The 12290-nt window shown below is 44.7% G+C and overlaps 1 protein-coding gene across 1 annotated transcript in view; it reads left to right on the top strand.

The window, feature by feature from the left end:
- The window catches only part of LOC148138979 (myelin-associated glycoprotein-like), a 159266-nt gene that overhangs the window by 18162 nt on the left and 128814 nt on the right, over positions 1-12290 (top strand). The window contains 2 exon segments of the mRNA XM_087980866.1: positions 813-1106; positions 2194-2475. Coding sequence (XP_087836992.1) covers positions 813-1106; positions 2194-2475 — 576 coding nt within the window.

Below are 12290 nucleotides of genomic sequence, written 5' to 3' on the forward strand. Positions count from 1 at the left end.
TTAATACAACATATAGTATTTAAGGCTTCATTAACAGGACTATACAGTACAAGGGCAAGGAGGTTATGAAGTTATAAAGACACTGTTTAGAATTCAGCAGGAGGATTGTGTGTCATTCTGGATCCCACACCATAGTGAGGACAGGGTGTGGAAGTGGATTCTGCGAATGATTCCAGGGATGAGAAATTTCGGTTCTGAGGACAGGTTGGAAAACCTGGGGCTGGTTTCCTTGGAGAGGAAAAGGCTAAGGGAAGAGTTGGACAGAGGAGAGACTGAGAAATTGGCCCTGAACATTAAAGAATCAAGAACCAGAGGTCACACATTTACAGTGTTTTGCAGAAGAGATGAATGTGAGATGAAGAAAGCCTTTTCTCCCCACAGTGAGTTGTTTGGTCTAGAATGCACTGACTGAAAGTCTGGTGGTGTCAGGTTCAATTGAGGCATTTAGGAGGAGTCTGGATAGTTATTTAAACAGACACAGTGCACATGGGATGGAGTAAAGGCAGGAAATTGGCACGAGGTCAAAATGCTCAGAGAACCAGCACAGACGCAATAGGCTGAATAGATCTATTTCTTCAAATTTCAAATACATAAAGGAGTTGATTGGCCAACTGGGAAAAGTGTTATTATTTCATGTTGTGAGCTATGGAGTGGTGGGGCTACAGTGAAGGTGCACTTCTCCAGTCTTAGCACTAACCCTCAGTACAGAGATCATCCTGGTTAACATGTTTTATCATGTAGGAGGGTGGTTTCTATTTGGTCTGATGCTCCAGGCTATATTTATCTAAGAAGATCCATTCTCTGTGTGTTAGATTTCACAGATAAACCTCTGATACACCCTGTGGAAATTATCACAGGAAAGCGTGTGAACCTAACCTGCATCTTCAATACAACGTGCAATGGAACAGCACCTGTCTTAACCTGGGCTACTCCAACTGCTGTACATGGATCAGTCTCAATCACTGTCACTCGGCATGGGGTCACTCTGAGCTATACTTCTGTTCTGAGCCTAATACCATCACTCAGACACCAGGGACAAGCCCTCACCTGCAGAGTGAGTTATCCAACTGTGTCAACAGAGCAGACCCTCATACTGACAGTGCAATGTAAGTATGGACATCTCTCATTCAACTTTTGCTGAAACAGCTTACATTGTGCACAGCAAGATCCCAAAATTCCCAATGTGCTGTGCACTGCATTTCAACTGAGCAATCTCAGACTGAGAGTGCAGAGACAGTTTACTGACATTACAGATGGCAATGTTGCGCTCTCACAGAACTAACATTCAGACAGAGATGCTTTCCTTCTGCACTGCCGATCCAACAGTGCAGCATCGCCTCAGTAACTGACCATCGATCAGTGTGGCTCTCCCTCAGCACTTACTCTCTGATCGTGTAGCACTCCCTCAGTACTGACTCTCTGACAGTGCAACACTCCCTCAGTACTGACCCTCTGATAGTGCGGTACTGCCTCAGTGCTGACCCTCCGACAGTGAAGCACACTCTTAATACTGACCCTCTGACAGTGCGGTACTCCCTCAGTATTAACCCTCCAACAGTAAAGTTGCGACATTCTCTCAGCACTGGATATATATGCAGTGGATAGTGCATATATGGAATTAGCTGCCAGAGGATATGGTGGAGTCTGGTACAATTACAACATTTTAAAGGTATTACAATTGGTATAGGAACAGGATAGGTTTCCAGGGAGATAAGCCAAACTAGGACCTCAGGATATCTGGTCAACATGGATGAGTTGGTCCGGACTGTTTACGCACTGTACAATTCTATGATTCTCCTGTCTTCACAATGACCAGAAATGCCTACTTCTTCTGTGATTTGTGGGTAAAGAAACTGCAATGATATCTCAGCTTTCATATACTCAGGAACTGATCATATGTGACACAATGGCACAGTGGTTAGCACTGCTGCCTCACAGCGCCAAAGACCCGGGTTCAATTCCCGCCTCAGGCGACTGACTGTGTGGAGTTTGCACGTTCTCCCCGTGTCTGCGTGGGTTTCCTCCCACCATCCAAAGATGTGCAGGGTCAGGTGAATTGGCCATACTAATTGCCTGTAGTGTTAGGTTAGGGGTATGGGTGGGTTTCGCTTCGGCGGGTCGGTGTGGACTTGTTGGGCCGAAGGGCCTGTTTCCACACTGTAATCTAATCTAAATCTAATGATTTGTTTTTAGACCAACCACGGAATCTCTCAATTACTTCCCTGGATGGGATTAAAGATTCATCCATCAATATAATTGAGGGGAATTCTGCAGTCATAATCTGCTCTGTGAAGAGCTTCCCAGTATCTAACCTGACGTGGAGACATCTTAATGTCACAATGAACAGGACACATTCCAACAATGAGCTGTGGTTGGAGATTCCTCACATTACACCCAGGGAGACTGGAGACTATCAGTGTGTGGCAGAGAATGAACATGGAGCAATGGAGAGCTCCATAACCATCACTGTGACATGTGAGTTTATACAGACTGCAACATCTCTCAGATATACACACACAATAAAACCTAGACACATACACACATTACCAGCTCTCATTCTGTGTTGAAGCAATGAAAACACCAGAGTACCCAGGCACTGTTTAGTAATTAGCATCCTACACAGAGAACTGCAGATTTTTTCTTTTCTCTATCATTGCAACCATTTGTACTGTGTACAACAGCAATCTGAGAATATTGTAACATTCAGGGAATACTGTATTCCTTTGGCTGCTGCTGTCAACCACAGTGGTACAAGAGTGCTGCTCGTTGTCGAGTTTTCAATAGATCACTAAGTGACATGGTGTGAGTACAGGGGTTCAATAAGCTTTGAGTCATTTAGACAGTTCGAGGATCACAAAAACAAAGAGAGACTAAGAGAATGACAAACACAGAGACTGATAGGGAAAGAGAAGTCAAAAATAGGTTCTATGCAGAACAAGCTGCTGCTAAAAAGCCAACTGAAGGCCACTCGTTGTGTGGGCTTGCAGCACAGGAAGAAATCCCTGCAGCTGTTTGACTATTCTGTACAGTTGGGACTCAGGTGAGATTCTGGAAACAAGTTGTGTGCTGTGGTTAAGGCCCATCAATAGTCCAGGGAGCCAGGAGGTGTCATTAAATGTTAGAGTTAAGTTTCAGAAAAACACTTGAGATCTACTGAGGTCCCAGAATAAAGTCATGAATAGGTCAGAAAGAGATTAACCAAACTTCCACTTTCACATTAAATGGGTATGATGAGCCACAGCATCACTAACATCTGGGATATTGCTGACACATCAGTGGGATCTGTTTTCACTTCATTTTTCATTTGGTGTGCGCTGCAGGCTCTTTAATCTTTAATTCTGGACACGAGAATGTATCCGAACCATACACTGGAGACTCTACTATTGTGTTGTTTTCCATGATAAATTTAATTTCTATTCATTAAAAACTGTTGAATCTAGTGGCTTCCTTGTCGAAGTAAGTATCAGAAAATTAAATGTTGTTGACTTGTTTTCAAGCACGGCCAGCAGGTAGCTATTGACCAGGTCTGGTCTGGACTCACACCATGTCACTTAGTGATCAAATACTATCCAGTGACTGACAAGCACCAGGGCACATGCTGGGGACATGAAAGGAACTTTCTTTTTTCGAGATAGACAGCAGCTCCAATGCTGAGGGAATATAATGACAGCTTACACAGGCAATCTCCATCAGAAATGTGACACAGAAACTTACACAGAGGGAAAATGAATGCAAATTCAGAGGCATCAAAGACTGAAAATCAGCGTGATGTGCACTGTTCTGACACAATGTTATCTTCCTTCATTTTTAGATGCACCACAGAATCTCTCAATTACTTCTGCTCACATAATTAAAAACTTATCGATCACTACAATTGAGGGGAATTCTGTGGTGATAATCTGCTCTGTCGAGAGCTTCCCAGCTTCCAACCTGACGTGGACCTATCTGAATGTCACAATGAACAGAACAAGTTCCAACAATGAGCTGTGGTTGGAGATTCCTCACGTTACACCCAGGGAGACTGGAGACTATCAGTGTGTGGCAGAGAATGAACATGGAGCAGTGGAGAGCTCCATAACCATCACTGTGCAATGTGAGTGTACACAGCGTTCAACACCTACACTAGAGGGCAAACAATCAGAAATGTGGTACATAGTACCACCAATGACAAAGATAGAGAAAAGGGATGAGGTCCTGCAAGGTGAGGGGCAAGATTCAAGGTTCAAGGGGTCCAATCGCCACCAGGACAGAACCCCACTGGTCCTCACCTACCACGCCACCAACCTCCAGATACATCGTATCATCCTTCGTCATTTCTGCCTGACCTGCTGTGCTTTTCCAGCAACACATTTTTCAGCTCTAATCTCCAGCATCTGCAGTCCTCACTTTCTCCCTCAAAGATCAGCAAGGCAGCCTTTGTGTGGAGCCACAGAAAATGGGGGAGATACTAAATGAGTATTTTGCATCAGTATTTACTGTGGAAAAGGATATGGAAGATATAGACTGTAGGGAAATAGATGGTGACATCTCGCAAAATGTCCATATTACAGAGGGGGAAGTGCTGGATGTCTTGAAACGGTTAAAGGTGGATAAATCCCCAGGACCTGATCAGATGTACCCTAGAACATTGTGGGAAGCTAGAGAAGTGATTGCTGGGCCTGTTGCTGAGATATTTGTATCATCGATAGTCACAGGTGAGGTGCCAGAAGACTGGAGGTTGGCTAACATGGTGCCACTGTTTAAGAAGGGTGGTAAGGACAAGCCAGGGAACTATAGACTGGCGAGTCTGATGTCAGTGGTGGGCAAGTTGTTGAATGGAATCCTGAGGGACAGGAGGTACATGTATTTGGAAAGGCAAGGGCTGATTGGGAATAGTCAACATAGTTTTCTGTGTGGGAAATCATGACTCACAAACTTGATTGAGTTTTTTGAGGATGTAACAAAGAAGATTGATGAGGGTAGAGAAGTAAATGTGATCTATATGGACTTCAGCAAGGCGTTTGGCAAGGTTCCCCATGGAAGACTGATTAGCAAGGTTAGATTTCACGGAATGCAGGGAGAACTAGCCATTTGGATACAGAACTGGCTCAAAGGTAGAAGACAGTGGGTAGTGGTGGAGGGTTATTTTTCAGACTGGAGGCCTGTGACCAGTGGAGTGCCACAAGGATCGGTGCTGGGTCCTCTACTTTTTGACGTTTACATAATGGGGAGGCACGGTGGCACATTGGTTAGTACTGCTGCCTCACAACACCAGGGACCCAGGTTCGATTCCAGCCTCAGGCGACTGTCTGTGTAGAGTTTTCACATTCTCCCCGTGTTTGTGTGGGTTTCCTCCAGGTGCTCTGGTTTCCTCCCACAGTCCAAAGATGTGCAGGCCAGGTGAATTGGTCATGCCAAATTGCCTGCAGAATTGGGTGCATTAGTCAGGGGTAAATATGGGGAATAGGTCGGGGTGGGTTACTCTTTGGAGGGTTGGTGTGGACTAGTTGGGCTGAAGGGCCTGTTTTCACACTGTAGGGAATCTAATCTAATTTAAATGATTTGGATGCGAGCATAAGAGGTACACTTAGTAAATTTGCAGATGACACCAAAATTGGAGGTGTAGTGGACAGCGAAGACGGTTATCTTAAATTACAACAGAACTTTGACCAGATGGGCCAATGGGCTGAGAAGTGGCAGATGGAGTTTAATTCAGAAAATGCCAGGTGTGGCATTTTGGGAAAGCAAATCTTAACAGGACTTATAGACTTAATGGTAAGGTCCAAGGGAGTGTTGCTGAACAAAGAGACTTTGGAGTGCAGGTTCATAGCTCCTTGAAAGTGGAGTCGCAGGTAGATAGGATAGTGAAGAAGGCGTTTGGTATGCTTTCCTTTATTGGTCAGAGTATTGAGTACAGGAGTTGGGAGGCCATGTTGCGGCTGTACAGGACATTGGTTAGGCTACTGTTGGAATATTGCGTGCAATTCTGGTCTCCTTCCTATTGGAAGGATGTTGTGAAACTTGAAAGGGTTCAGAAAAGATTTACAAAGCTGTTGCCAGGGTTGGAGGATTTGAGCTACAGGGAGAAGCTGTACAGGCTGGGACTGTTTTCCCTGGAACGTCGGAGGCTGAGGGGTGACCTCACAGAGAATTACAAAATTATGAGGGTAAATAGAGTAAATAGACAAAGTCTTTTCCCTGGGGTCAGGGAGTCCAGAACTAGAGGGCATAGGTTTAGAGTGAGAGGGGAAAGATATAAAAGAGACCTACTGGGCAACTTTTTCACACAGAGGGTGGTACGTGTATGGAATGAGCTGCCAGAGGATGTGGTGGAGGCTGATACAATTGCAACATTTAAGAGGCATTTGGATGGGTATATGAATAGGAAGGGTTTGGTGGGATATGGGCCGGGTGCTGGCAGGTGGGACTAGATTGGATTGGGATATCTGGTCGACATGGACGGGTTGGACCGAAGGGTCTGTTTCCATGCTGTACATCTGTATGACTCTCGGACTCTGAATAAAAAATATCTAAGAGGAAATTTAAAGAGAAAATTCAGAAAGCAAAAAGGGGGCATGGAAGGAACGTCCCAAGTTATTTCACGAGTACAATAAGAGTAAAAGAATGGATAGGGAAACGGAAGGGCCCATTTAGGTATTTTGTATGTGGAGCCGAAGGATGTGGGTTAGGTTCTAAATGAATATTTGGTTTTGGTGTTCACTCATGAGAGCAATAGTTTAGATATCGTCATCAGGGAGATGGAGTGTAATATACATTACAAAATTTGCTCAGACAGACAGGGGGCTCTGAGTGACCTAGCAGGCTTAAAACTAGACAAATCGCAGGACCAGATGCAGTGTATCCCAGGCTGCTGAGTGAGGCAAGGGAGGGAACTGTCAGGGGCACTGGCAAATATTTTCAATTCCTCTGTGGCCACTGGAGAGGTACCAGTGGATTGGAGAGCAGTCAATGCGGTACTAACATCCATGAATGAATGGTGATTCATTTGCCATATTCTACTCCAATTGCAACAAGGCTTTAGATAAGGTCCAACTTGGGAAGCTGTTTGTGAAGGAGAAAGTCCATGGGATCCAAAGAGCATTGCCAAATTGGATTTGGAGTTGGCTGAGTGGCAGGAAGCAGAGGGTCATGGTTTGAGGGGTGTTTCTGTGACTGGAAGCCTGTACCCAGTGGGGTCTCACAGGATCATGACTGGAGCCCTTGCTGATTGAAGCAGATATAAATAATTCAGAATTTAGGAGGATTGATCAGTCAGTTTGAGGTTCATCCAAAACTCAGTGAGCTGATAAATACTGAAGCATTCCCTCAGTATTGACCCTTGGATAGTGCAGCACTCCCACAGTACTGACCCCCAATACAGAAGCACCCCCTCAGTACTGACACTCTGACAGTGCAGCACTCCCTCAGTACTGACCCTCTGACACAGCAACACTCCCTCAGTGCTGACCCTCTGTCAGTGCAGCACTCCCTCAGTACTGACCCTCTGACAGTGCAGCACTCCCTCAGTGCTGACCTCTGACAGTGCAGCACTCCCTCAGCACTGACCCTCTGACAGTGCAGCACTCCCTCAGTACTGACCCTCTGATAGTGCAGCACTCCCTCAGTGCTGACCCTCTGACAGTGCAGCACTCCCTCAGTACTGACCCTCTGATAGTGCAGCACTCCCTCAGTGCTGACCCTCTGACAATGCAGCACTCCCTCAGTACTGAATTGAAGTGTCTGCTATGGTTACATGATGTGTGGAGGAGGAAACCGCGCTGCTATCTCACCTTTCACATTGTCGGGATCTAGGATGTTTTTGACTATCATTGTAATGAACTGATCATTATTTGCTTTTAGACCCACCACGGAATCTCTCAATTATTTCCCTGGATGGGATTAATGATTCATCCATCAATATAATTGAGGGGAATTCTGCAGTCATAATCTGCTCTGTTGAGAGCTGCCCAGTATCTAACCTGACGTGGAGACATCTTAATGTCACAATGAACAGGACACGTTCCAACAATGAGCTGTGGTTGGAGATTCCTCACATTACACCCAGGGAGACTGGAGACTATCAGTGTGTGGCAGAGAATGAACATGGAGCAGTGGAGAGCTCCATAACCATCACTGTGACATGTGAGTTTATACAGACTGCAACATCTCTCAGATGTACACACATACACACAGACAAACACATACACATTATCAGTTTTCATACTGTGTTGAAGTAATGCAAATTCCTGAATGACTAGGCACCCAACTGAAGAAGCAGCATATCTATCCAAAACTGCAGATTTATCTGTTCTAGGTTATTTTTTGTTGGATCAATTTGTCCTGTGTACAACAATTTTGTAACATTCATGGAACATGATATTGTGTTGGTTTGTATTATTGGAAAAGTGCAGCCAAGTCAGGCAGCATCCCAAGAGCAGGAAAGTCAGATTTTGGGCATAAGCCCCTCATCAGGAATGGAGGCCCAAAACGTTGATTCTCCTGCTCGTCAGATGCTGCCTATCTGGACTCTGGTCTCACTTTCTCCTGGTTTGTATTGTCAAGTTTTCAACATGACACTGAGGTTAATCCAAGGATTCAGCGTTGGTTTGAGTTTGATTCAATTACACAATTCAAGAGAGAAAGAGAGAGAAAGGATGTGGCACAGAGGGAGAGATAACACGAGGTGGAGAGTGCGAGAGAGCGTGTTAGAGTTTAGAAGGATGAGGGGATATCGGTTTGAAACTTACAAAATGGCCAGGACAGAGTGGACATTGAAAAGATGTTGACAAGAGATACTAGGACTTGAGGGCAAAGCCTTAGAATAAAAGGAAGATCTTCTAGAACGGAGATAAGGAGAAACTTCTTCAGCCAGACAGTTCTGGAATTCATTGCCACAGAAGGCTGTGGAGGCCAGGTCATTATATATATTTAAGATGGAGATAAGTAGGTTGTTGAGTATCAAGGAAATCAAGAGCTATGGGGAGGAAGTGGGAGAAATGGGTGAAAAACTTCTCAGCCTTGCTTGAATGGTGGAGCAGGCTGAATGGCCAAATTCCAGCTGCGAGATCTTACGGAGAGACCATGAGAGGGAAGGAGAAAGATGGTGAGAACGAGAAAAAGGGAGAGAGAGAGAGAGAGAGAAGGGGTGGGGGGAGGGGGGAGAGAAAAAAACAGAGGAGAGAAAAAGAGAGAAAAAGATCAATTCCAACAACACGCTGTGGTTGCAGATTCCTCACGTTACACCGAATGAAACTGAAGACAATTAGTGTGTTGCAGAAAATGAATATGGAATAGTGGAGGAGCCCATAGCCATCACTGTGGGATATGAGTGTACACAACATTCACCATCTCCACTGGAGGGCAACAGACAGAGATTGTGATCCATATTGGTACCAACAGTCTAGGGACATAAAGGGGTGAGGTGCTGCAAGCTGAACTTGGGGGACTAGGGCACAGACTGGGGAAAAAAAAAACTTCACATTTTGCAATCTCTGGATTACTTCCACTGCCTTGTGCTAAGGAGTATAGAAATGGGTGGTTCGTCCAGATGAATGTGCGGCTGGAGAGATGATGCAGGAGGGAGAACCTTTGATTTCTGGGACATTGGGACACTTTTCGGGGGTGGTGAGATGTGTACCAGGACTGACAAGTTGCAACAGTAAAGGAATGGGACCAGCATCCATGTGGGGAGGTTTGCTGGCGCTGTTGGGTAAAGTTGAAACTAATTTGGCAGCTGGCTGAGATCCTGAGGGATGTTTCAGCAAAGGAAGGTGCACAGCCAGAACTAAAAGAGACAGCAAGTGAGTCAGGAAGTCACAAGAAGAACAGACCAGTTAAGACACAGGGAGATTGGTAAGGTTGGATGTTACTACTTTAATGTAACGAGTCTGACAAAAAATGGGTGAAGGTACAGACTTAAAAATGAGATGTGTTACTATTGCTGTCAATAACATTGTTGAGAGAGGGACAGAATTGGCAACCTAATATTCCAGGACACAGGATCTTCAGGTAGAACAGGGAAAGAGGTAAAAGAGGAGCAGATATCACAATACTGACCAGTGAATCAATTACAGCAGTAAGGAGGGATGACAGGTTCATCGGCTCCTCAAGTGAAGCCGTTAGATAAAACCTAAAAACTGAAATGGAGTGAACACATTGTTGAGTGTTCACTAAAGGCCCCAGTCAGAGAGAAATAGTATGGAGGTAAATTTCAGAGAATGCAAAAGGAACAGGATAGTGACAGTGAGAGATTTCTTCTTTCCCAAAACTATCTGATGTAGTCCTAATGTGAAAGACTTAGAGTGAGCAGAATTCCTAGGATACGTCCAGCACAGCCTTTTAAAGCCTGCACAGTCAGTTCTTCATTAATGTGATGATTCCATTCTTGAGCAACCCCACATTATAGAAAAATCGCACTTTAGAAACAGCGCTTGAAGTGTTGGTGATATAATCATGACACAGCCAACAGAAGTTTTAAAAGTTTGTTGACTGTGTTACAATGAATTCACATTGATGAAATGCACGTTATAACAGAACGATCTGTATGCAGAAGAGCCTGCAAGGCAGGGGGCTTTATTATAGGAAGTGAAGCAGTACAGGTGGTTGGAATATCTGCAAGAGAGCACTTTGTGGACAGTGATTCTAACTCTGTTAGATTCAAGACAAGGATGGGTCTGAAATCAAAGTTCTAAACCTGGGGAAGGCTGATTTTAATAAGATCTGATATTATTTGGGCCAGATTATACTCAGAGACATGCTTTTCAGCAAGTCTGTGCCAGAAACATGGGACACATTCTCAAAGGAAATAGAGAGAGTTACAGGTGCACAATTTCCAATAAAGATAAAGGGTGGGATCCACAAATCCAGTGAACCCTGAATGATGAGGGATATACAGGACTGGATAAAGATAACAGCCAATGGGATCCAAGGAAAGTTGGTAAATTGGATCCAGAATTAAGCAAGTGGCAGGAAGTGGCAGTGGGTGATAGTCAAGGGGTGTTTTTGTGGCTGGAGGTCAGTGGATTCTACAGGGATCACTGCTGGAGCCCTTGCTGATCAAAGTACATATAAAAGATTGAGACATGAATGTAGGCTGGCTGATCAGTCAGTTTGAGGATGATACAAAACTGATGATTAGTGAGGAACAGCCTTAGATTACAGGCTGATCAGTGGCAAATGGAATTCAATCCAGATAAATGTGAGGTGATGCAGCTTGGGTAGGATAAATAAGACAAAGGAATATAGGGTGAATGGTAAGACCCTGGGGAACACTGATGATCACCGAGACCTTGGTGTGCATGTCCACTGGTCTCTTAAATGTAGCAGGACAGGCAGCTGATGTGGTCAAGGAGGCATATGGGATACTGGTCTTTATTAGCTGAACAATTGAATACAGGAGCAGGTAGATTATACTTGGGACTGTATAAAATATTGATTAGAACAAAGAACAAGAAAAATTACAGCACAGGAACAGGCCCTTCAACCCTCCAAGCCTGTGCCGATTCCAATCCTCTATCTAAACCTGACACCTATTTTCTAAGGTTATATTCCTCTGCTCCCTGCGCATTCATGTGTCTGTCGAGACATATCTTAAATAACGCTATCGTGACTGCCTCTACAACCTTCCTTGGCAACCCTTTCCAGGCATCCACAACCCTCTGATAAAGAACGTTCCACGCTTATCTCCCCTAAACATTTCTCCTCTCACCTTGAACTCGTGACCCCTAGTAATTGAGTCCCCCACACTGGGAAAAAGCTCCTTGCGATCCACCCTTTCTATACCATCATGATTTCGTTGACCTCAATCAGATCCACCCCTCTCAACCTCCATCCTTCTAATGAAAATAATCTTAATCTACTCAACCTCTCTTTATAGCTAACACCCTTCAACCAGGCAACATCCTGGTGAACCTCCTCTGCACCCTCTCCAAAGCATCCACATCCTTTTGGTAATTTGTCAACCAGAACTGTACACAGTATTCGAAATGTGGCCAAACCAAAGTCCTACACAACTGTAACATAACCTGCCAACGCCTGTACTCAGTACCGCATCGGATGAAGGAAAATATGCCGTGCATGTTCTTGACCACGCTATTGACATGCGTTGCCATCTTCAGGGAACAATGGATGTGAACACCCAGATTTCTCTACACTTCAATTTTCCCTCAGACGTTTCCATTTACATAAGAACTAGGAGCAGGAGTCGGCTATCCGGCCCTTTGAACCTGCTCTGCCATTCAATAAGATCATGGCTGATCTTCTTGTGGATTCAGATACACTTACCCGCGCTCACACCGTATCCAGAATCACAA

Source organism: Chiloscyllium plagiosum, unplaced genomic scaffold (genome assembly GCF_037043375.1).
Source record: "Chiloscyllium plagiosum isolate Xiang-an unplaced genomic scaffold, Cpla_swu_hap1 HiC_scaffold_38, whole genome shotgun sequence".
NCBI lineage: Eukaryota > Metazoa > Chordata > Chondrichthyes > Orectolobiformes > Hemiscylliidae > Chiloscyllium > Chiloscyllium plagiosum.